Here is a 27,356-nt window from a genome sequence, read left to right on the forward strand (position 1 = left end):
CCGGATTCCTCTTTGCCATTCATAGTAGAGGTGGATGCGTCCGAGGCTGGGGTGGGAGCTGTGCTATCACAACGCTCGGGCGCGCCACCGAAGCTTCGCTCCTGCGCTTTCTTCTCTAAGAAGTTAAGTCCAGCGGAGTGTAACTATGACGTGGGGGACAGGGAGTTGCTGGCTGTGGTAAAAGCCCTGAAGGTGTGAAGACATTGGCTTGAGGGGGCGCGTCACCCTTTTCTCATCTGGAACGACCACCGTAACCTGGAGTACATCCGGGCGGCGAGGAGATTGACCCCTCGTCAAGCCAGGTGGGCGATGTTCTTTATGAGATTTCAGTTCACAATCTCGTACATCCCAGGTTCCCAGAACACTAAGGCCGACGCACTGTCTCTTCTCCATGACCCTGAGGAACGGTCCGCCGAGCCCACCACCATACTTCAAGGCTCCTGCCTGATCCTGGTCGTTGTGGACCGGTTCTCTAAGTCCTGCCGTCTGCTCCCTTTACTCGGTCTTCCTACAGCCCTGCAGACCGCGGAAGCACTATTCACCCACGTTTTCCGGCACTACGGGGTGCCTGAGGACATCATTTTGGATCGAGGTCCCCAGTTCACGTCCCGGGTGTGGCGTGCATTTATGGAGCGACTGGGGATCTCGATCAGTTTGACCTCAGGTTTTCACCCCGAAAGTAATTGGCAGGTGGAAAGGCTAAACCAGGATATGGGCAGGTTTCTGCGGTCCTACTGCCGGGACCGGCCAGGGGAGTGGGCGAGGTTCGTGCCGTGGGCTGAGTTAGCTCAGAACTCTCTTCGCCACTCCTCGACCAATCTGTCACCTTTTCAATGTGTGTTGGGTTATCAGCCGGTCCTGGGGCCCTGGCATCAGAGCCAGACGGAGGCCCCTGCGGTGGAAGACTGGGTCCAGCGCTCAAGGGAAACCTGGAACGCCGTTAAGGAGTCACTGGAATGGGCCAGGGGACAACAAAAAAAGAGCGCGGACCGTCGCCGCAGTGAGGCCCCAGTGTTTGCCCCAGGGGAGAGAGTCTGGCTCTCAACCCGGAACCTGCCCCTCCGCCTGCCCTGCCGGAAACTGGGTCCGCGGTTTGTAGGGCCATTTAAAGTCCTGAGGAGAATAAACAAGGTGTGTTACAGGTTACAACTTCCTTCTTATTATCGTATTAACCCCTCATTTCATGTGTCTCTCCTCAGGCCGGTGGTAGCTGGTCCGCTGCAGGAAGATGAGGTACTGGAGGTCCCTCCGCCCCCCCTGGACATCGAGGGGCCCCCGGCGTATACAGTCCGGTCCATCTTGGACTCCAGGCGCCGGGTGAGGGGTCTGCAGTACCTCATGGACTGGGAGGGGTACGGCCCAGAGGAAAGATGCTGGGTACCGGTGGGGGACATATTGGACCCTACGCTCATCCAGGACTTCCACCGCCTCCATCCGGGTCGCACTGCGCCTCGTCCTCCGCGGCGTCTTCGAGGCCGGCGTCGGCGCGCTGCAGGAGCCGCGCGTCAGGGGGGGGGGGGTACTGTCACGACACTTACGGAAGGTGACGCCCCTCCTTGCCCGGGCGGCGCTCGGCGGTCGTCGTCGCCGGCCTACTAGCTACCATCGATTTATGTTTCACGTTCTGGTAGTTAGGCCTAGGTTAGTTGTGCACCTGTTTTGTGTTAGTTGTTAGTGGGGAAGGGTATTTAGGCTAGCTAGTTAGGTTTGTTGTTTGTGCGGGATTGTTTGTTTGTCAGGGAGTGTTTTTGTTATGAGGTTCTGTATTTTGCCTTTTGGAGTTACGCTATTCGTTTTGGGCTGCGTCCCTGGTTACGTTCTTTTAAGGGTGGTGCGTTTCTTTCTGCACACCTTGCACTCCATACCTTTTGCATATTTTCCGTGTGGATATTTTATTAAATTCATTCCCGGAATCATTCTGTCTCCTGCGCCTGACTCTCCTGAATCCACAAGCCACCCGTTGTGACAATGGTATTGGTTCTAATGCAAGGTATTAAGTGCCGTGACCAATTCATTATTATCCAGGGAAGTGGGTAGCTCTACCTTGGATAACAGTTAATAGAAGGTGTGTATTATAGACGGGAGTGAAGAAATCCAAAACTCCCTGAACACCATCGGGAGAGGTTAGGGAATAATAACTATTGATATGGTGACAAACGGCCCCGATTCTCCCTGTAATATGGAGCTAGAGGATTTTAATAAAACCATGGAGGCGCTGAAAGAAGTGCACCAGCATTCTACCAATTCGGCTTGAATATTGGAAAGATTGAGCAAACTGGATAAAATTAGGCAACATTTCCCTGCTGATGGAGAATTCAAATAAAAAATTCAGGGAGGCAATTATGACTTGCAACAAAGACATAAAACCAGAATCAAAAGCTCAATATACCAACGTTTTGATGTCAGCATTCTATCAACAAAAAATGCACCACGATAAACCCGGAATGAGTACCAGTACGCAGCCACAGAAATACTGGGTACGGGAGTGCATTGATAGAATTTGCACTTCTGCTTTGATGGCAGGTTTGAACCCTGTGATCAAAACAGTAATTGCGGGGGTAGTGGATGAAATACGGCAGGATGTTTTGAGAGTGGAATATAACTCCGCTCACTTTGCAGACGTGCGAGGGGTAATAGGGCCATTGGGAAAAATCACTATAGTTTCAATGGCCAAGGTACACCAAAGAAATGTAGCGGAAAAGCATCAAAGCGTAGGGAGTCAGAGTCCTGTTTTAGGTGTGGGGCTATTGGTCATTGGAAAAGGGAGTGTAAAGTGGGTATGGAGACTGCTGTATTCGGAGAAAATGCTGGCAGGCAAAGCGTTTGCATCTTTTTCAAAAGAGCAACAACAAATCCTTTTGAGAGTAGCAGGAGAGGAAATGTCACATATCGGTGTATAGCCTCGGTTCGATCGATAGTGGTTCATAGAGATTGTGGGCTTTGGGGAGAGCAGTTAGTGATATTCTTCAGTTTTATAAAAGTATCTGGTTTAGGCCATAAACTGAGTTCCAGATAAGTGAGGCCCGTGCATGTGTGTTCTGGACATACAGTTCACCAGCACGCACACACCATTTACCGGTTACGAATAGGCATTAGTGGTGTTGATACTGTGGGATTTATTTTTGGATGGGATCTTTCAATTCAGTTTTAAATTGGGTATGCAGAAGGATGGAAATGTTTTGAAAGGTATTTAAATGATTTTCGGAAGGTCGGGGAAAGAAAAGGGAGAGGAAATATTTTAATGGTGTTGAATGCGGTAATGGAATATTTAGAATTTTTTTGTCACGAAACGCGTCGGGCGCGTAACCCTTCGGATAGTGTCTTGAACGCACGAACAAAACAGAGGATATTTGAACATAACTATGGATTATTTTGAACCAAACCAACATTTGTTATTGAAGTAGAAGTCCTGGGAGTGCATTCTGACGAAGAACAGCAAAGGTTATCCAATTTTTCTTATAGTAAATCGGAGTTTGGTGAGGGTCAAACTTGGTGGGTGTCAAAATAGCTAGCCAGTGATGGCGAGCGATCTACTCAGAATATTGCAAAATGTGCTTTTGCCGAAAAGCTATTTTAAAAGCTATTTTAAAATCGGACATAGCGATTGCATAAAGGAGTTCTGTATCTATAATTCTTAAAATAATTGTTATGTTTTTTGTGAACGTTTATCGTGAGTAATTTAAATTCACCGGAAGTTTGCGGTGGGTATGCTAGTTCTGAACGTCACATGCTAATGTAAAAGCTGGTTTTTGATATAAATATGAACTTGATTGAACAAAACATGCATGTATTGTATAACATAATGTCCTAGGAGTGTCATCTGATGAAGATCATCAAAGGTTAGTGCTGCATTTAGCTGTGGTTTTGGTTTATGTGACATTATATGCTAGCTTGAAAAATGGGTGTCTGATTATTTATGGCTGGGTACTCTGCTGACATAATCTAATGTTTTGCTTTCGTTGTAAAGGCTTTTTGAAATCGGACAGTGTGGTTAGATTAACGAGAGTCTTGTCTTTAAAATGGTGTAAAATAGTCATATGTTTGAGAAATTGAAGTAATAGCATTTCTAAGGTATTTGAATATCGCGCCACGGGATTCCACTGGCTGTTGAGTAGGTGGGACGATTTCGTCCCACATACCCTAGAGAGGTTAAGGAGTTATAAAGAGTTGCAATTCTAAGTTGAATAGTTATTCAAATGTGTTTATTTTTGATTTAACGTGTTTTTTAATCATGTGTTCGAAGGGGAAAATGACCGGTTCCCTGGGGTCCTGGTCTTTGGGTAAATATACAGAGGTACTTTGTTCAGTCTGCATATAGAAGGGAAAATATATGTTAATAAGGGATGACAGTTACTCCAAATGGATTGTGATATATGTATTGCTGATTTCATTTTTTGTTTTTGTTTCGATACAAATTTCACCAGATTGGGATTTATGGAGTGTGGGATTTCTGCGAAGGTTTAGGGTGCTAACTTCATGATCTGGTAACTCTTCTGAGAGGTTGCCAGTAGAATAAGCGAGTATGGACTAATTTTGAAAATGGTTTTAGCAGTAACAGTATGTTGTTATGCTCTTTGACATTTGTTGTAGAGATAATGTTATTAAGAAAAGGTTAATGTAATAATTTGTCATATAGTCAATGCTTGTCTAGATTTCCTGAAACAGAAATGAATTGAACTAAACTGTTGTTCTGATCTATGCTTTTTTGAGGTTATCATGGAAGGTGACGTCAGATTGTGTCTTAATGCATGGTAGGAATAATTTGACCACAAACAGTGTGTGTGAACCTCAAAACCCTCCCTAACCAGCTGAAGAAAGAGCGACAAAGGCATGCAATGCGACAGTGACTTTTAACACTTCTATCTGAGTCCGAGCCATAAACCTGGGTGCGGGCTGCAGTAGTGCTGGGAGCGGGTGTGGAGTGAGCGTGGAGAGAGAGAACGACTCAGGTGAGAGACTCGTGTACGTGGGAGAAAAGGATGAATCTACTTGGATTTTGAAATCAGGACATTATCAAGGGCCATCAAATGGGACAGGCAAGAGTTACATGAGCCGTTGGGAAGATCATGGCTACCCATGTATTTCCATTGAAATATAAAGTTTATTTGGAAATTAATAAATATATATATTTTTAAAAGCATTCATGATTTGCGTAAATGTATTGTACTAACTATTACTCTTGTTAAAAATATGAAATGGTATAACATTTGGTGAAGAGCACATTATGACTTGTTTAGGACTCGAAACTCAAATTTTAGGACTTGAGACTTGACTTGAGACTTGTCGGTCTTGACTTGAGACTTGACTCGGACTTGCCTGTCTTGACTTGGGACTTGACTTGGGACTTGAGTGCTAAGACTTGAGACTTACTTGTGACTTGTAAAACAATGACTTAGTCCCACCTTTGCTACACACTGCGAACAATTTAGACTAAGGATGCATTAAGATACTGATCTTTCATTACCAGGCCACGCGTGACAGGAATACAGGGACAAAGGGGGGCTGTAATGGGGAGTTATTCCCGGCAATAAAAGGTTTTGTTTATAAATGCATGTTCTAACAGGGATGATGTGTGCTAAATTGAGAAGCTGGAATTCAAGTCCTAGACTCAAAGTAAGCACGAAGGACTGTCATTCTAAATTTGAGTTGGATACTTTATAAAATGTTTTAGTTATGATTTGAATACAGCGAGAGAGAGTTGCTACAAAACAGTGAGGGGTGGGGCCCTGCTAAAATGTATTTGGCCGAGGGAGGCCCCAGAAACCTTATCTCTAAGTGTTCTCTGACAGGGAGGTTGTTTGTTAAAGAAATCACTGGATGATAGCTTGGGGCAACCATGAAGGTTTTTTTGTTCTCTTTTGTTTTACCATGTAATCAGAATTATGTTAGTTGCATCAATGAGTGGTGTGAAGTTATTAAACACATACATACTTTTTTTCTCTTTCCTTTTCAAGTCAATATGTTTTTAGGTTTCGTGGAACATAATTGTTCCAGAGGAGGGACTGATGTATATTGACTAATTCATTTGAGAATGTTTCAGTATGTTTATAACTGAAGAAGTGCATTAGAAGTAGTGACTAGTATGTAATGGGTTAGATGGAATGATATATGTGTAAATGTATCTGTAGCAGGAGGCGAGGTGTTTGAGACAGAATGTTTACATAGGGCTGTTAAGTAGGATGGAACGTGACTGCAATGAAGATCTGTGGGGGCTCATAAATGAAGGTTGTGGTGATGGAGGAGTATCATTCCAGAGACTGTATATTGTTACAGGAGATAGCTCATAGGAGAGGGAGGACAGCTAACTGTCCACAATATAGGGATTTAATGAAGTTAAATGGAACATTACACATACCCAGATCATGGTGAGAGTAGAAGAGATAGTGGTGATAATTTCAGACGCTTTGGTAAACTTTCAAGAAACCTGTGACTCAGAATTTTGTTAGGTTGGATATTCTTCCAACTCATTAATCTCTTCCCAATTTCTAACAGCCGGCGAACACTTGACAGATTACATACAGGAGTTATTCTCACGGTAGTCGCTGTAGGGACCGTAATTGAAGGAGGCTATAGGCATGGGCCATGTTAGTAGTAGCAGGGTTTACTTTAGTAGTATTATTGGGATATCAGGTTATGAAGACTCGTGCCACATGGATTGGTAACTGGTAACTGGGAGACCGATGGGTGTACAGGGGAGGCTGTTATTCAAATGTCACAAATTAGTGATCTTGCCATAACAGGAGAGTCTATGTTGTCAGGAAATGACCCATGTGTTGCAGTGTAAATATCGTCAGGTGAAAGCAGAGATAACCAAGGGCACGGGCTGAATTCTGGAGATTGAGTGTACATCAAGATACACCAGGCTGGGGTGTTGGGACAGTGTTGGTTTGGTCCACACACAGTACTCCTTACAGCACCTGTAGCGGTAAAGATCGTCATGTCTCTCCTCGGTGGGTGGATAGTTCTCACGTGAAGCAAGGTCCAGCTGCATAATGGGTGAGCTTGAAGACTCCATGACAGAGGAAACAGAGCGAGAGAGAGAGAGAGAGAGAGAGAGAGAAACTAGATTCCACTGTAAGACATGCAGATGGGTTGGGTCTGGGAGATACTTTAAACATCATAGTTGGGTTGGGATTAGCTGCTTTATTGGTTAATGCATCATATGAAAGAGGATAGATGGGATAATTGTACTCTAAACAAAATGTTGAAGGCATTGATGTGAAAGCATATACAGTGCTGAGTTACCTCAAGAGGATGTAGGGTTGTGGCAATGGAGGAGATGAGGAACAAAGTGAAAATGACATGACTTGGGAACACCTCTCGGAGCCTGGGGCCGAAAGGGGAAGACTGGGCGAAAGCATGAGGAGGCTTTTTAGGGCTTTCATTTTTGTGGAATCCAGCAGAAAAGTATCCTGGATGCATAGTCAGGTGAAGAGAGAGTGGGAATTGTCATGGTCTCAGACTTGAATATATAATGATGCATATCTTATCACATTGTTAATACCGTTATGTTTTGTGTGTCTTTTTGTTGCTTTCCAAGTCTTATGATATCACTCACAGGGACTAGAAGGAGAACGTGGAGAAACTTAAAGCTGCTCCAGCTGACATGAAGCAAGCCAGCAGATGCAGCTGGAATGGCATTTTGTTGTGTGATGAGAGATGGAAATAAAATGGTGTATTGTGTGATCATAGAACAGAGGCTATACATTTCTGAGTTGGTAAACCTCACGGTGAATGTTTTGTTATCATTGCTTGTTCATTTATAAGTAATTTCCAAGTTTATGTAAGTTGAACAGTAGGAAGCTATTGTTCTAGAGGAGGGTTTTGAGAATATGAAATATACTTATTCATGTCACTGATGGAGTGCTGAGGTTTAGAGGATCTACACCAGAAGTTAAGGGTTATAGGAGGAAGGTATATAGTGGGTGCAACTAAGCTTGGAATGTGTTGAGTGCAGGGAAGTGATTACATGTGGCAGGCATTGATAAGGGGAAAGAGCCATGGATTAGTGATGGAGAGGGGTTGAGGTCAGGTCAGGTCACTTTAAGGGAGAAATAGAAGTTTATGGCCCGTAACACTGGTGTCCTGCCTAGCAGTAAAGAACGATGCTTGTACAGATGGGTAGGAGGAGACTCAGCCTGTGAGGAACGGTTTAATATCAGTGCTTGTGTGAAAATGTATTTTGTTTGAATCCAGCTGTATCGACCCTTTTAGAAGAATTAAACTTAAGCTTCTCTAGTTCTAATTTTACTCTGAAAAATTAGAACCTATTAACATACACATGGGTTTTGTGCTGTAGATATGTGGTAGTTGTGGAGTCGGGGCCTGAGAGCACACAGTGTGTTTGGAAATCTGTGAATGTATTGTAATGTTTTTAAAATAGTATAAACTGCCTTAATTTTGCTGGACCCCAGGAAGAGCTGCTGCCTTGACAGCTAACGGGATACATAATAAATGCAAATGACGAGAGAATATTTGGATTAACTGGTACCTGACATGGACATGATGGTTTGCAGGAAGATCGGAATACCATAAACCAGGAGGTTGGGAGTTCAAATCCCATGTGTAGAAATGTTGAATAATAATTTCTGTATACATGCACAATGTAATCATGCATGTCAAAATATGTAAAATGTGTGAGTTGAAAACACTGCATGTTAGAAGTACTGTGTGTGAGTATCCCTAACCTTGACAACATACGAAGCACATTGAATGGATCAGTGGTTCACCAATCAGGACCTTGTTTGGCTCAGCAACAGTAACAATACAAATGTTCTTGCAACTACAGTTGTTAGCTGGGCCAGTACCAGCAAGGTCAAAGGTCTTGAAGATATAGAAATGGGTTGAGTAATTAATTCATGCATTAAAGGATTGCAGAGATAAGACGGTCAAATGTCAGTTGACTGTGGATAGAGAGGGAGAAAGGCAGACTTTGGACCCACTTCACTCACTTCTCCTCTCCTGAGTGTCACAGACATAAGCCTCCTGTCTGCCTGCACTGCCTGGCTCTTCAGTCCCCACCATGAATATCCAGTTTGCCCCTACCGACCTGCCCCTAAGCAGAAGACTGCAGACGGCATCGGTGCTACAGTGGGTCTTCTCCTTTCTGGGCCTGGGTGAGTCTGCCTCTGTCCTGGGCTGTCTGTGTGTGTGTGTCTGTGTGTGCTGTGCAGCTGTGTTTGCTAGCCTTTCTTCCTCATTTCTTAGTTCTGTTTGCTTAATGGGTTGCTCGGTGTGGAGAACTTGAAATTGAATTTAATGCGAGTTTCCACTGCTGGCTAACTTCCATGTGCCCATGGAGTTGTGCCTGAAACAGAGCAAGGAATGATGCTAACAGTAATACATGCATACAGAAGAAACTCCCTTATCCAACTCTTAAGTAACTGTTACATAACATGTGTTGGACAGTGGAGAGACTCCATGTGTGTTGCAATAGATTTGTCCATTAGGCCTTGCATACTTTTTATTATTTTTGAGATGGATTGGATACTGTGCATCAGTGGTACCTAGTGGATAAGAGGAAACACACTTCCTGGTATTCGTTTTTTATGACCACATGACCTGACAAGGAAAAACTCTGGGTCCTAGTTATTGGTCAATCTGTTCAGGTCACGTGGTCAGGAAAAACTCATGGCTTGAGTTGTAGTACACTTCTCGGGTTTGCTTAGATCTCTCTCTACCCCTTTCTATCTCTCTATCCCTGTTCCTCTCCTGCTCACTGCTGCTCAGTATGTCAGCAGGTTAAGAGATGCAACCTAATAGTGCAGTGCCCATCACATGTCTGTCTGTCTGTGTGTGTGTGTGTGTGTGTGTCTGTCTGTGTGTGTTGGCTGTCTTCCTCCAGCTCCAAGCTGCATCGTGCTGTTCTTTGTGTTGATGTTCACTCGGTTCTGGCTGATCAGCGTGCTGTACGCCTGCTGGTGGTTCATCGACTGGGAAACACCGTCCAAGGGGGGCAACAGGGTTCACTTCCTCTCCAATCTACGTGTCTGGGACTACATGAGGGACTACTTCCCTGTAAAGGTGGGATGACTTCACTGTGTTTACTGCACTCTTTTGTGAGTGTTTGTGACTATGTTTTTTTTGGGCTTCAATAAAAGAGCAGCGCCCAGGCCAGGGATGGATAGGCCCTATCTACAGCTGTTGCTGGTTGATGTCACCATCTAGTGGTGATATATGGATTGTGTGTAGAGACATACAAGTTCAGCTAAGAAATGTGAGGTGGTATTTGTTGGAATTTGATCATCATTAGTCTTATCCTAAGAACTTAGTCTCTCAAAATCATACCAACGTCTATATGCTGTGTTATTGGATAGTGCAGTAAGAAATCCTGTTTAAAAGGATATACAAATATTTGATTCTATTCTATGGAGCTTAGAGGCCTGTGAGCCTGCAATATCCTTCCGCTGAGATGGGTCCACGCTCTTGCCCTTGGTCAGAATGTACACTTTGGTCTGTACTGATAAGCATGTGAACATCAACAACGAAATGGCTCAGATGTGTATTTTTCCTTTCAATTGCTATGCAGAGCTTTGTTATCTATAGTTTGTCTAATTGAAAGTCTCAATAGGGTCACATGAATTACCATGAATTATCTTTGACATTGTTAAATCCATAATTGTTATTCTAATGGTATAGCTAGACCTATGTATTTATTAATTTGATGTGAATGGTAGTGTTTCTTTTTTGAAAGCTTCTATTGGTCATTGTAATCAATTGTTATTTTCAGATGACCTAGAAATCAGCCATAGATAATCATAAATGTATTGTTTACGTAAATTCAGTGATACGTTTGGATCTCCAACGACAGCCTTAGTGGGACATACCTTCATTGTAAACATAGAATGACTTTTGATGCCATTGATAAAACATTCCTCAGATAGTTAATTTCAGAAAGAAAGCACCATGTAGAAATATGTTTAACCATTAATTAAACAATGAATAATGCAAGTCTTGCCGATATAGGTTCTGCTCGTTCAGGGTAGCTCACTGCCCAAGCAAAGCGTCAATATAAAATAGCCAGCCTACAGGCAGTGAGCGCGGAAAACTATACAAATCCCCCCGGCAGGAGCACAGAACCTAACAGGTGGAGGCTGGGGTGGTGATGGGAGCAAACAGCCAGCGCATAGTGCAGCAAGCAGCAGCAGAATGAGTGAGCAGACCCGGTCAGCTTAAATAGACCGCCAAATAAGGTAGGTGTGATTGATATAAGCCTCTAATTTATGCCATCTCAGCTGATACGGGGCACTCGGGTTTCTTTTCTTTACTGGCTCTGCTTAATTTCAGATAGAAAAGACATAGAAATACAGTACCAGTCAAAAGTTTGGACACACCTACTCATTCCAGGGGTTTTCTTTATTTGTACTATTTTCTACATTGAAGAATAATAGTGAAGACATCAAAACTATGAAATAAAACATATGGAATCATGTAGTAACCAAAAAAAGTGATAAACAAATCAAAATATATTTTATATTTGAGATTCTTCGAAGTAGCCACCCTTTGCCTTGATGACAGCATTGCACAGTCTTGGCATTCTCTCAACCAGCTTCATGAGGAATGCTTTTATAACTGTTTTGAAAAAGTTTCCAAATATGCTGAGCACCTGTTAGCTGCTTTTCCTTCACTCTGCAGTCCAACTCATCCCAAACCATCTCAATTGGGTTAAGGTCGGGTGGTTGTGGAGGCCAGGTCATCTGATGCAGCACCGTCACTCTCCTTGGTCAAATAGCCTTACACACCCTGGAGGTGTGTTTTGGATCATTGTCCTGTTGAAAAACAAATGATAGTCCCACTAAGCGCAAACCAGATGGGATGGCATATCGCTGCAGAATGCATGCTGGTCAGGTGTGCTTTGAATTCAAAATAAATCACAGACAGTGTCACCAGCAAAGCACCCCCATACCAACACACCTCCTCCACAATGTTTTATGGTGGGAACCACACAAACGGGGACCATCCGTTCACCTACCCTGCATCACAAAGACCCAGCGGTTATAACCAAAAATCTCACATTTGGACTCATCAGACCAAAGGACAGATTTCCACGGTCTAATGTCCATTGCTTGTATTTCTTGGCCCAAGCAAGTCTCTTCTTATTATTGGTGTCCTTTAGTAATGGTTTCTTTACAGCAATTCAACCATGAAGGTATGATTCACGCAATCCCCTCTGAACAGTTGATGTTGAGATGTGTCTGTTACTTTAACTCTGTGAAGCATTTATTTGGGCTGCAATCTGAGGTGCAGTTAACTCTAATGAACTTATCTTCTGCAGCAGAGGTAACTCTGGGTCTTCCTTTCCTGTGGCGGTCTTCATAAGAACCAGTTTCATCAAAGCGCATGATGTTTTTTGCGACTGCTCTTGAATAAACTTTAAAAAGTTCTTGAAATGTTCTGTATTGACTGACCTTCATGTCTTAAAGTAATGATGGACTGTCATTTCTCTTTGCTTATTTGAGCTGTTCTTGCCATAATATGGACTATTTTACCAAATAGGGCTATCTTCTGCATACCACCCAAACTTGTCATAACACAACTGATTGGGTCAAACGCATTAAGGAAAGACATTTCACTAATTAACTTTTAACAAAGCACACCTGTTAATTGAAATACATTCCAGGTGACTACCTCATGCAGCTGGCTGAGACAATGCCAAGACAATGCCAAGAATGTGCATAGCTGTCAAGGCAAAGGGTGGTTACTTTGAAGAAATTGAAGAATTTGTTTAACACTTTTTTAGTTACTAAATTATTCCATATGTGTTATTTCATAGTTTTGATGTCTTCACTATTATTCTACAATGTAGAAAATAGTAAAAATAAAGAAAAACCATGGAATAAGTAGGGGTGTCCAAACTTTTGACTGGTACTGTATGTTTAACCATTTATTAAGCAATGAATAATGCAAGTATTGGCGCTATGTAAATAAGAATTTGTTCTTAACTGACTTGCCTAGTTAAATAAATGTTAAATAAAAAAATGTAAAGGCTCAGCTCCTTCAGGATTGCTCACTGCCCAAGCAAAGAGTCAATATTAAATAGCCTACAGTCAGTGAGCACTGTAAACTATACAATCCCCCAAAACAGCAGAACCTCACACCATCTGACTATGTGTAGCTACGGCAGAGTGCCGTTTAGATATGATCAAATAGACCAGCTAAAGTACATCTACCAGCGCAAGAACGAATACCATGTGAGAATGTTAACCATGTGTGGCATAAACTGAGCAACGTGTGACTTCTATCCCTCATGACATAACGCTGGGTACCCTCGCTTAAGGCGAGCTTCATCTGCCTATCTTGCCAACGTAACAGTGTGAACCCAGCTGCCCTAGAGATGCATCGCCAGGTGCACTCACTGATCAATACAAGTAGCCTGATCATCTGTTGGCCTACATTAAATATCTACCATCTAACAAGCAACCTAAGCAATATGCACCCAGCCAACCATCTGTAGCTATGCACTGAACTTTATTACGATACTGTAAGTGCCAAAGCAATGCTATTGACCGTGGGCTGAACCCAGTCATACCAAACTATAGTATAAAAGGCATGGAACTGGCAGATTAACTATTCACTTTTGGGCATCCAAAATCTCCTTGGCGTTTAATCTAATATTGCGTTCGTAGGAAGCAGAGGACTGACCCCCGTGATCTTCAGTGTGTATGCAGGGACAGATAGAGATGCCGATTAAGCAGCGCCGATGCGAAATGAATGAGGTGTGTACAGCTGAAGAGAGTGTCAACTCTGTGGGCTAAGGAGATGGAACCGTGATGAGGAATAACGGATCGCCCGGCGTGGTCAGTGGTCGCCATTGCAGGTAGCGTAACATGGAAGGGAGGACAGAAAGCAGCGTTAGTTTGAGCAATGACAACAGCAGTACCTTTACCCATCCTATCAGTTTAAGAATGCTTTACCAACACTGTAAACATATGAGTGGAGTGAACATAATTCAATCCGAGATCATGCAATGATTAAAGAGAAATGAATACGAAGTGTATTCCCCAAAAGTAAAAACCATAGAAAGCCATAAGAAAGCCTCTAATAAAATCATTGTAGGAGCCGAAACACCCTTTACTTAAACCTGATATGGATAAGGGGCAGTATTTTCACGGAAAAACGTACCCGATTTAAACTGGGTACTACTCTTGCCCAGAAACGAGAATATGCATATTATTAGTAGATTTGGATAGAAAACACTCTGAAGTTTTGAATGGTGTCTGTGAGTATAACAGAACTCATATGGCAGGCAAAAACCTGAGAAAAATTCAACCAGGAAGTGTAGGATCTGAGAAATGTAGTTCTTCTTTCTAGTCCCTTTCGAAACTACAGTATCTGTGCTGTTGCGTTGCACTTTCTAAGACTTCCATTGGCTGTCTAAAGCCTTCAGAAAGTGGATTGAGCCTTCTCCTGTCTCTGGGCAGAGTATAGGAGCTCAGTTACTGAGTGGTCTGCCTGAGGACAAAGAGATTGGATATGCGCGTTCCGCGAGCACGCTGTTTTTTCTTTTCCTCCTTGAATGAATACACTATTGTCCGGTTGGAATATTATCGCAATTTTACGTTAAAAATACCATAAAATTTGATTTTAAACAGCGTTTGACATGCTTCTAAGTACGGTAATGGAACATTTGGACTTTTTGTGTCTCGAATTGCGCTCGTGCGTTACCCTTTGGATAGTGACCTGAACGCACGAACAAAACGGAGGTATTTGGACATAACTATGGATTATTTCGAACAAAAACAACATTTCTTGTGGAAGTAGCAGTCCTGGGAATGCATTCTGACGAAGATCAGCAAAGGTAATACAATATTTGTAATACTAATTCTGAGTTTAGGTTGCCCCGAACTTGGCGGGTGTCTGAATAGCTCGCCGTGATGGCGAGCTATGTACTCAGAATATTGAAAAATGTGCTTTCGCCGAAAAGCTATTTTAAAATCTGACACAGCGATTGCATAAAGGAGTTCTGTATCTATAATTCTTAAAATAATTGTTATGTATTTTGTCAACGTTTATGATGAGTATTTTTGAAAATTCACCGGAAGTTTTTGGTGGGAATACATTTTCTGAACATCACGCGCTAATGTAAAAAGTTGTTTTTGGATATAAATATGAACTTGATTGAACAAAACATACATGTATTGTATAACATAATGTCCTAGGAGTGTCATCTGATGAAGATCAAAGGTTAGTGCTTCATTTAGCTGTGTTTTGGGTTTTATTGACATATATGCTTGCTTGGAAAATGGCTGTGTGGTTATTTTGGTCTATGTACTCTCCTAACATAATTTAATGTTTTGCTTTCGCTGTAAAGCCTTTTTGAAATCGGACAACGTGGTTGGATTCAGGAGAGGTTTATCTTTCAAATGTTGTAAAATAGTCGTATGTTTGAAAAATTGAAATTATTGGATTTTTGAGGTATTTGTATTTCGCGCCATGCGATCCCTTTCGCTTTTTTATGTCGGTTTTGGAGCAGTGGCTTCTTCCTTGCTGAGCGGCCTTTCAGGTTATGTCGATATAGGACTCGTTTTACTGTGGATATAGATGCTTGTGTTCCCGTTTCCTCCAGCATCTTCACAAGGTCCTTTGCTGTTGTTCTTTTGCACTTTTCGCACCAAAGTACTTCATCTCTAGGAGACTAAACGCGTCTCCTTCCTGAGCGGTATGACGGCTGCATGGTCCCATGGTGTTTATACTTGCGTACTATTGTTTGTACAGATGAACGTAGTACCTTCAGCCATTTAGAAATTGCTCCCAAGTATGAACCAGACTTGTGGAGGTCTACAATTTTTTTCTGAGGTCTTGGCTGATTTCTTTTGATTTTCCCATGATGTCAAGCAAAGAGGCACTGAGTTTGAAGGTAGGTCTTGAAATACATCCACAGGTACACCTCCAATTGACTCAATTGATGTCAATTAGCCTATCAGAAGCTTCTAAAGCCATGGCATCATTTTCTGGAATTTTCCAAGCTGGCACAGTCAACTTAGTGTATGTAAACTTCTGACCCACTGAAATTGTGATACTGTGAATTATATATGAAGTAATCTGTCTGTAAACAATTGTAGGAAAAATTACTTGTTTCATGCACAAAGTAGATGTCCTAACCGACTTGCCAAAACTATAATCTGTTAATAAGAAATTTGTGGAGTGGTTGAAAAACAAGTTTTAATGACACCAACCTAAGTGTATGTAAACTTCCAACTTAAACTGTAGCAATACTGGAGGAACTTATGTAGGTTCCACAATTTCAGAATCAATCAAATGTAACACCGTAGCAGCAGAGGATGAGAGTGAAGCCAGGATGTATTGAAAAGCAGTAGCACCGCCGATGCAGAATTCGGTGCCCAGAGCTAGCCCTCAGCACTGACGAAGGAACCAGATCCGTGATGAGTTCCAGTATCTTGTCATTGGTTGCCAGCGTCAATGTTGAACAAGAGGTTCGCCAGGTGCTGCCCGTGCTCAGCATGCAGGCAACATAACATGAAAGAGGACAAAGCCGTGTTAGATCTGGCAGTGAAGACTTCAGTTCCATGCCAATTCTTTCATCTCGGGGTGTATGACAGTACGTTTAACATGTGAGAGTCCACAATGCAAACAGAACTTAAGAGATCATGCAATAATAAAGCGGAGGAACATTTAGTGCATTTCAGACTGAAGAACCCGTAAAGCCAGAGTAATGTAACCCAACTCTGTTGTCTTAACGTGAACTCAAATATGTGCTACTGAGAGAGGAGAGATACTCTTTGATATGCATGTTCATTCCTTCTCCATAGGCCATGAAGTGTAGGCAGACATGGATCCTTGAGCAGACTGCATGCTGAAGGGTCCTGACACCCAAAATGAACTGAATCACTGCTAACAGAGCATGATAAAGCTGCATTTGTCAGACAAATTGGAATAGAAAAGGCATACATGGTTATATTACAGAAGACATTGTATGGAGATAAGAGCATACAGTAGACTGCTGTAGAGAGCACAGCTCAGCCATGACATAGCATAAAACATAAGCATTACTAACAAACCCCCAAAACCACAAATAAACGTTGGTGCAGGTTGTTTCATAGCTACCTAAATAGCCTAATGTACTACTGAAATTGCTCAGCTGTAGCTGATGCATCTGCAGCGTGCACAGTGAGAGTGACCTGATAATCAACCTGGACCAACAATATAGTCTACCTGTGCTAATGGCTAATGTCTAACAGTATATACTGGTGAGCCATGAGAGAAGAATGAATGACCTGATGAAGAGAGAATAGACCCCATAGATAACTAGAATAAGCCTGCATATAAGAGTGTCTGAAATAAGAACTAACAGACATTCCCCTGAGAGGCAATGAAGGCTTGATCACCAACACTGATCGCCAAGTGGTTGTTTAGCAAGCCCACCGCATGCTAGGTAATGCTAGTATCAACACCCATCCAATACGGCTGAAACTATATCAAGGCTTGATTAGTCATCGCACAGCGTCAGATTCCCCACTAAGGTACAAGGTGATAACTCTTCTTCCTCAGATATCAAGTTATGGTTAGGCAGTAGTATCAATTAAAATGAGGCTGTACTTCTGTGAATATATGCTTAGTGATGGAAAGACCGAGTAATGTTCGATGTAACATGAAGATAACAAAATGCAAGCAGAAGATTCATTAATAACAGTACTAATACATGAACTAACAGACATTCCCCTGAGAGGCAATGAAGGCTTGATCACCAACTCAGGCAATGAAGAAACTGTGGATAGATGGCAGCATTCGCTCAAACTGAAAGCGCGAACCACCACATTTAACCATGGCAAGGTGACTGGGAATATGGTAGAATACAAACAGAGTAGTCATTCCCTCCACAAGGCAATCAAAGAGGCAAAACATCAGTACAGAGACAAAGTGGAGTCACAATTCAATGGCTCAGACACGAGACGTATGTAGCAGGGACTCCAGATAATCACGGATTATAAATGAAAAACCAGCCACGTCGCGGACAAAGACGTCTTGCTTCCGGACAAGTTAAATACGTTCTTTGCCCGCTTTGAGGATAACACAGTACTACCGACGCGGTCAGCTACCAAGGACTGCGGGCTCTCCTTTTCTATGGCCGACGTGAATAAGACTGTTAAACGTGTTAACCTTCGCAAGGCTGCCAGCCCAGACGGCATCACTAGCCGTGTCCTCAGAGTCAGACCAGCTGGCTGGTGTGTTTACGGTCATATTCAATCTCTCCCTATTCCAGTCTGCTGTCCCCACATGCTTCAAGTTGGCCACCATTGTTCCTGTACCCAAGAATGCAAAGGTAACTGAACTAAATGACTATCGCCCCGTAGCACTCACTTCTGTCATCATGAATTGCTTTGAGAGACTAGTCAAGGATCATATCACCTCCACCTTACCTGTCACCCTAGACCCACTTCAATTTGCATACCGCCCCAATAGGTCCACAGACGATGCACACTGCCCTATCCCATCTGGACAAGAAGAATACCTATGTAAGAATGCTGTTCATTAACTATAGCTCAGAATTCAACACCATAGTACCCTCCAAGGTCATCATTAAGCTCGAGGCCCTGGGTCTGAAACCCGCCCTGTGGAATTGGGTCCTGGACTTCCTGACAGACTGCCCCCAGGTGGTGAAGGTAGGAAACAACATCTCCACTTCACTGATTCTCAACACAGGGGCCCCACAAGGGTGCGTGCTCAGCCCCCTCATGTACTCCCTGTTCACCCATAACTGCGTGGCCAAGCACACCTCCAACTCAATCAAGTTTGCAGGTGACACAACAGTAGTAGGCTTGATTACCAACAACAATGAGAGCCTACAGGGAGGAGGTGAGGGCTCTGGGAGTATGGTGACAGGAAAACTTCTCACTCAATGTCAACAAAACAAAGGACATCAACCACCTGAGCCACTGCCTGTTCACCCCACTGTCTTCCAGAAGGCGAGGTCAGTACTGGTGCATCAAAGCTGGGACCGAGACACTGAAAAACAGCTTCTATCTCAAGGCCATCAGACTGTTAAACAGCCATCACTAGCACAGAGAGGCTGCTGCCTACATACACAGACTTGAAATCATTGGCCACTTTAAAAAATGGAACACTAGTCACTTTAATAATGTCACTTTAATAATGTTTACATATCTAGCATTACTCATCTCATATGTATATACTATCTACTGTATCTTAGTCTACGCCGTTCTGACATTGCGCATACATATATTTATATATTCTTAATTCCATTACTTAGATTTGTGTGTATTAGGTATTTGTTGTGACATTTTTGATATTACTTAGATATTGCTGCACTGTTGGAACTAGAATGACAAGCATTTCGCTACACCCACATTAACATCTGCTAAACACTTGTACAGTATGTGACCAATAACATTTTATTTGATTTTACTTGAATGAAGGGATCTCTACAATAGCACAATACAATTATTTATTTTACCTTTATTTAACTAGGCAAGTCAGTTAAGAACAAATTCTTATTTTCAATGACGGCCTAGGAACAGTGGGTTAACTGCCTTGTTGAGGGGCAGAACAGCTTTTTACCTTGTCAGCTCGGGGATTCAATCTTGCAACCTTTCGGTTATTGGCCCAACGATCTAACCACTAGGCTACCTGCCGCCACAATAGTCTATTATAGAATAAGAACAGGCACTAGAATAATACTACTAGAACGCAAGATGAACCAACAAGGAGGACCGGCTGGGTAAAATGCATGACACATGATTAGAACATGGCTAATAAATCTGAGCCTAAACCTATTGCTGCAATAAGAATTAAGTATAAATGAGTTGACTGAAATGATACCTTAAAATGTATGCTAATAGTGTGACTCATGCAACAGCAGGCTATACACTAATAAGCTAGCAGATTTATGATTTCTCAGAGTAGAAGAGCAGCAAAAGTGTAGCAATATGAGGAGCGCACTATCCAGTCCAGTTAAATTGAATGTGTTCTAGCTTATACTGTGTAAGGGTTCCAAAGATACTAACCATAACCAGATCATTTGTACAACATTTGAAGTGTGACTGCTGGCACAAGTCACATTAACCTACGAGACTGGGATGACTCATAAAATGTAGGCCATCACTGATGTGTGCATTGATTGCAGCAGTCTCATGAGATGTGCAACATGCAGTGATAGTTACTATCCATACTGATGCTGCACTAAACTAAGCATGGAGACTTACATACTATTGAATCACCGTGATAAGCGCCATCTCCTGCCAGTGGCGTATATTCATGGATGCCAAGGCAACCAGGCTTCCCCTAAAAATGAACCCCCCAGAAATGTAAAAACATAAAATAATGTATCTTTTGTCTATCTGTATTTCATAATTTTCCTTCAATTTGCAAGAGGCTGAATGTATCTCACAGGAGAACGCATCCGAGCGAGCGAAACAGCTTCCTTCTGTCTCTGTACGTGTAGGCCATCTATCTCTATCTGATGCTGTCTGGTACAAATGAGGTTGACATTGTTGCCACCTGTAGCATTGAAGGCAAGGGATGACAGCCAGCATCTGGCCACCATTGACAAAAAAAATAAAAACATTTTCCAATCAGCGTTGAGCTAAACTGAGCGAGCTCAGCGCTGAATGGTCCTGGCGCACCAAAAAAAGAAAAGTGTCCAGGGAAGCCAGCTTGGATTTGGCATCACTCCTATCAAATCCTACTAAGAGCATATGTCATTGACAGAAAAACTTGAATTGTTGCATCTCGTGGTGTTGTCCTCCGGTGGCTAGTTAGCCAGCTAGTTAAAATTGGCCCTTTCCTAAATTAGCCATGGATGGAGATGGGGATTTGGACTTGGGGTTTTACTTAATTCTCCATACTGGCCAATGATTATAACAGCGATTCTGATCCAACCATTAATTAATTAATTGTTGTTCCCCTGGCCTGAGAGGATGGAAGTTCAATATGTAGCTAGATGTAGAAGGCTCATGTTAACTAGCTAACGTTGCCCATGAATAGAAGTTAGGCTATCGAGCAAGCATTTTAGCTAGGCAGCCAAGGACAACAATAAATTGAAGTGCGCACTGTATGACAGAGTAATAGACTGTTTCGTCAACATGAAAGAGGAGGATGGCATTGGCATTTCTCTACAAGTAGGGTGAGTCAACATGTTTTTCTACATGCACGAACACACGCACTTGGTTTCACAATGATTTTACCCACACACCACTACTGTCTCCTGCTCATAATCAGAAAACATTGCTACTCACTCACTACATATCAACGCATAGCCGCGGGAAGTAGGGGTGCTGAGGATGCTGCTGCTGGAAATAAATAAAATAACTATACAAAAAATGTCAACATTTGTAAAAAATTGTTACAAAAAGTAGTGTACTGGGCCTTTACTTGTCCTGTATTATTGGACCAATACAGCCCCTCCCAACCCACACCCCAATTTTTTTTTGCCCCCACCTTAACGTGGCTATGCCTGTATTGTACCCTAGAATAGGTTACTTCCTCATTGTATGGTGGAGGGATTATTCTTCATGAATGTGTTCACAGAGCTACCGACTCTGCCCGAAAGCTGGTATTGTGAACAAACAAGTAGACAATACGATAGGCTACTCTCGAGGCTAATTCTACTTGGCTAACTAGTTTGTAGCCGGCAGTTGACTGACAACAGTAGCACAACAACATGCTGATCCTCACAGTCAATGACATCCCTGCAGCAGCCAAACATTGCAACATGAGCATATTGAACGACATGGGCAAGGTTCCAACACAGCTAGTTCGCAAAGAAAATATACCAGAAAGCTGCAACATAGCGTGAAATGGCTAGTTAAGGCTTAAGGCAGCAGCGTCAATGTAGAAAAAAAATGTGCATGGTAGCAGCAAGATGAGTGAGCAGACCCGGTCAGCTTAAATAGACCGCCAAATAAGGTAGGCGTGACTGTTACTAGCCTCTAATTGATGCCATCTCAGCTGATGCGAAGCACTCGGGTTTCCTTTCTGAACTGGCTCTGCTTAATTTTGATGTCAACAGCTTATCATTTCTATTAGTTATTATAGTTCTCTGCTTTTACCATTACATGAACTAGTACAGCAAATGTAGTTCAGAAAAGTTATTGTAGGAACAAACAGTGATACAACAGGTAAAAAGAGACTTTCTATGAATTATACTGTATTTGGTTTGATCAATCAGTTGTAATGAACACGATGGGAGACAGATAGCTGGTTTCAAGCGCAGGGCGCAGCAGGTGTTTATTGGTAAAGGACCACAGGAGGAGGCAGGTAGCTGGGTCCAGGGGCAGGCAGAAGGTCATACACAGGAGGAGGCAGGTAGCTGGGTCCAGGGCCAGGCAGAAGGTCATACACAGGAGGAGGCAGGTAGCTGGGTCCAGAGCCAGGCAGAAGGTCATACACAGGGGGTCCAGAAAGGCAACAGTACAGGCAGGGAAAAGGTAGTAACATCATCCAGGAGATCAGGCCATAGGTTGATAACAGGAAATCCAATAGGCTAAAGTACAAGCAAAAACTATCATACACAGGAGGATTAAATTACAGCAAAAAAAAATTTTTTTAAACATTAAAATTTTTAAAAAATAATAAAAAAAATAAAAAAAATAAAAAAACAGCGCTTTGACTAGAAGTGTGTCACAAAACAAACAATACCTCACAGTGATGGGTGCAAAGAACTGAACTAAATAGTGTGTGATAATGACATACAGGTGTGTGAACAGGTGATCAGAATTCAGGTGATTGGGATCTGGAGAGGGAGCTGCGTTCAGGGGATCTATGTGTTTGAGAGTGTGAGCTTGGAAGGGGATCTGCGTTCAGGGGATCTACGTGTTTGAGAGTGTGAGTTGGAAACAGACGCTACATCAGTCTGATATCTTCTTTGATAGCATGCTTATCTGTTGTACTTAGCACAGAGTGTGTCCTTAATGCCACTTCTCCAGTGTCCAAAGTTTTCCCAAGGTAGAGGCCCCACCTCAAGACTCTGCTCCTTTGAGTTGGGGTAAATGTCCCTGATTGTTCCATACAGTATACTGATAAGATAAAATATCAAAACCAACTGACTAGGGAACACAGCCAACACGTTCTACTGTATGTAAAGTGTTCTGTGTGTATTGAGTATACAGACAGAGCTGTATTGAGGCAAATGCGTTTTATTAGAGAGAGTAATGTCTCATTCAAGCAAAACATAAATTGGTTCTGAATGCCACACGTACAAATGGGGAATTTACATAATTAGGTCATATGGACTTTCATTTCTCAAGGAAAGATACAGTACATTGAACACATCTGGATACCAAGTTCCCAACAAAGAGGACTTCCTCAAACAAACATATTTGAATGTAATTTCCCCTGTATTATCCCCTGGCTTTTGCCGATCGAACATTTGACTTCATGCATTATTAAGGCTTGAATAAAGAGTCAATGTTAGTCTGAACAGAGCAGTGTCCTTCAGAGGGTGTCATCGGTTACACTGAGGTCTTGTTCTCCACCACCGTCCCTAATGACAGCGTCACTGCCTCCGACTGTGAGCCAACCACCTGATTTGAAAACCTGTTCTGCTCTCTGCAGAAATCAACACTAACTAGACACTGACTCCTCTCATGACTTTACATTTGTAGAATGTATACATGTTAGTCGCATTTGAACCTAACTCTAAGCCAAAATGCAACAACATGCATATGCCAAGCCTGTGCATGTCAAGCCTGTTGGGAAAATGTGAAAAATGGGTTCGGTGTATAAACAGGCATAAGAAGGCAACTCTTTTGTTTGTATACATGGAGAAACAGGAGCCAATAATTCATCCTGAAAAGAAAGGCTGCTGTGAGCAGGGACCAAAATAATGACAGGCCACTAAACAATTGGCCAGTGTTCTCTCACTATGTCAATCCACGACTACAGCGCCATTCTCAATCATACAGGCATCTGTGTTGACCACTAGTACTACATCTGACAAAGCTCCATTCCCCAAAAACAAACAGTACAGTGGTCTTAGAGCTTGACTTATTCTGTCATTTGTTTTTGGAAAGAGACAAATCTCATGATCAGATAGAGGACTACAGGAAACGAGAGAAGGACAAACGGGTTGTTTACAATCACAAAACCCCAAATTATTTTGTTGTTATGTTCCCCTAATGTTTGAGTGTCCAGTTTTCTGTTAATTATGGGAACATTCTATCTACGTTAGCTAGCAAAAACCATCTGAGACCCTTTTAAAACTTCTTCGGGATCGGTGTCCCTTCCACGGGATGGTTGACCTAACGTAGGCTAATACGATTAGCATGAGGTTGTAAGTAACAAGAACATTTCCCAGGACATAGACATATCTGATATAACTCTACTGTCCAATTTACAGTAGCTATTACAGTGAAAGAATACCATGATATTGTTTGAGGAGAGTGCACAATTTTAAACATGAAAAGTTATTAATAAACAAATTAGCCATATTTGGGCAGTCTTGAAACAAAATCTGGAACAAAATGCAAAGGTTCATTGGATCAGTCTAAAACGTTGCACATACACTGCTCTAAGTTGCATCTGGGCTGGAATAATACAATTTGGCCTTTCTCTTGCATTTCAAAGAGGATGGTACAAAAAAAATACGAAAGAACAATTTTTTTTTTCGTTTGCATTATCTTTTACCAGATACTCTATCTATAAGATGTAAGAATGCTCAGGAAACATAAAACAATATTTGGACACATATTTAATAACCCCTTATTTTTGTTGGAACAAAACTACCTCCTTACTTCTATTCATTTGTATGGGTTACCTTCATACGAGTCCCGTGACACTTGTGGGGGTCGAAGAAAAAAACGGAGAACACCGTAGTGTTTGTGAGTCTTCCCTTTCCCCTGTGGGCCAAACCGTTAGGACACTACAGACTTTTTCATGAGAAGACCGATTTTCAATGGTCTGACAAACACAAATGTAGCTTGGCCACCTTTCACCGCAGATGTGGAAGGCCGACATACTGTAGGCGAATGTGACCCGCCTTATCTTAGCTCACTGGTCACCATAGCAGCACCCAACCGTAGCATGTGCTCCAGCAGGTATATTTCACTGGTCACCCCCAAAGCCAATTCCTCCTTTGGCCGCCTTTCCTTCCAGTTCTCTGCTGCCAATGACTGGAACGAATTGCAAAAATCACTGAAGCTGGAGACTCATATCTCCCTCACTAACTTTAAGCACCAACTGTCAGAACAGCTCACAGATCACTGCACCTGTACATAGCCCATCTATTAATAGCCCATCCAACTACCTCATCCCCATACTGTTATTTTTTGTTGTTGTTGCTCCTTTGCACCCCAGTATCTCTACTTGCACATTTATCTTCTGCATATCTATCACTCCAGTGTTTAATTGCTAAATTGTCATTATTTCGCCACTATGGCCTATTTATTGCCTTACCTCCCTTATCTTACCTCATTTGCACACACTGTATGTAAACTTTTCTATTGTGTTATTGACTGTATGTTTGTTTATTCCATGTGTAACTCTGTGTTGCTGATTGTTTCGCTTTGCTTTATCTTGGCCAGGTCACAGTTGTAAATGAGAACTTGTTCTCAACTAGCCTACCTGGTTAAATAAAGGTGAAATATATACATATTTTTTTAATTAAAAAAGAGATATCCCTTATTGGAACAGTGGTAAGGGTGTTCGTCATTGGTGCTGGTGGCCTGGGTTTGAGACCTGCTAGGGGATTTACCCTACTCTCACATTCTTAGCAATATACACTACATGACCAAAAGTATGTGGACACCTTCTCGTCGAACATCTCATTCCAAAATCATGGGCATTAATATGGAGTTGGTCCCCCCCTTTGCTGCTATAACAGCCTCCACTCTTCTGGGAAGGCTTTCCACTTGATGTTGGGATGTTGCTGCGGGGACATGCTTCCTTTCAGACACGAGCATTAGTGAGGTTGGGCACTGATGTTGGGTGATTAGGCCTGGCTCACAGTCAGTGTTCCAATTCATCCCAAAGGTTTCAACAGGGTTGAGGTCAGGGCTCTGCGCAGGCCAGTCAAGTTCTTCCACAACAATCTCGACAAACCATTTCTGTATTGACCTCGCTTTGTGCATGGGGGCATTGTGTGGCCTCACCTTCTGTGAGCTTGTGTGGCCTACCACTTCGTGGCTGAGCCGTTGTTGTTCTTAGACGTTTCCACTTAACAATAACAGCACTTACAGTTGACCAAGGCAGCTCTAGTAGGGCAGAAATCTGACAAACTGACTTGTTGGAAAGGTGGCATCCTATGATGGTGCCACGTTGAAAGTCACTGAGCTCTTCGGTAAGGCCATTTTACTACTGATGTTTGTCTATGGAGATAGCATGGCTGTGTACTCAATTTTATACACCTGTCAGCAACGGGTGTGCCTGAAATAGCCAAATCCACTAATTTGAAGGGGTGTCCACATACTTCTCTCTCTATATAGTGTTTGTTAATGTCATTATTTGGCAAAACACACCTATCTGATCTAAGTAAAATTAGTTTGTCATTGAAAGACAGAAATCTGTAGGATTCATCCTTTAATGAATCATCTCAATCCGTAAAGTCAATAAATCCCACCATGCCTAGTGCTTAGTGTTTACTTAGCACTAAGCACTGCCCTTGTTTTGCTAGTGAGAGGTTAGTGTAGCCCAAGCTAGTAGGCGGGGACTTGATTCTTGGAGCTGATTGACCTTGAACTGCTAATCTCAAACACTGAGGTCGATACAAACTGTTTGTTGGCAGCTTTGTTTTGACATGACTGAGCAATGCTGATCATGAGCATAGCATGCCCATTATGATTACCCTGCTGAAAAAAAAATACATAGACCATATGCTGGCGATTAATGCGTTTTTATTCTGGTGACCGGCGCATGTTGTTTTGGACACTGATGCTACTATGCTGGTGACCATCTGATATTAGTGGCGTGGCTTTCAGATAGTTATTTTTGGCGAGTAAATATGATTCTTGTTAAGTTCGTACACCACAAATTTAAATGTTCCTGAAATATTTTTGCACATAACATATTGTAATATAATATTCATAACATTATTTACATATTGTAACAAAGCGGTAACTATCCCAATGTTGGGATTTTCATAGTCTCTTAGTTAAGGGACTCATACACTTGTGTAAACCTCATTAATGCTACAAAACTGTCAGTGTCTTCAACCTTAATTAAACAGAACAGATGAACCGGAATAACATTACTCACAGGTGGCCAAAAATAACTGAAAGCCACGCCTGCAGTCTTCTGATTACGCTGTGTGTAATATCTCTATAAACTAGCATCAACAACCCAACTACATGACCCAATGCCTGCAACCCAGTAGTAGGGTCAGGACACAAACCCAGCATTTAGAGTGTTTTGGGTAGCCTATTAATGCAGACTTTGTAATTAATTGT

At 42.3% G+C, this 27,356-nt stretch overlaps 1 protein-coding gene across 1 annotated transcript in view; it reads left to right on the forward strand.

The window, feature by feature from the left end:
- The first annotated feature begins 8,946 nt into the window (after positions 1-8,946).
- Positions 8,947-27,356, forward strand: part of LOC115154350 (2-acylglycerol O-acyltransferase 2-A) — a 32,637-nt gene continuing 14,227 nt past the window's right edge. The window contains exons 1-2 of the mRNA XM_029700498.1: positions 8,947-9,116; positions 9,845-10,023. Coding sequence (XP_029556358.1) covers positions 9,023-9,116; positions 9,845-10,023 — 273 coding nt within the window. The 5' untranslated portion in view covers positions 8,947-9,022. The remainder of the gene's footprint in view (positions 9,117-9,844; positions 10,024-27,356) is intronic.

Source organism: Salmo trutta, chromosome 19 (genome assembly GCF_901001165.1).
Source record: "Salmo trutta chromosome 19, fSalTru1.1, whole genome shotgun sequence".
In the NCBI taxonomy this organism is placed as follows: Eukaryota; Metazoa; Chordata; class Actinopteri; order Salmoniformes; family Salmonidae; genus Salmo; species Salmo trutta.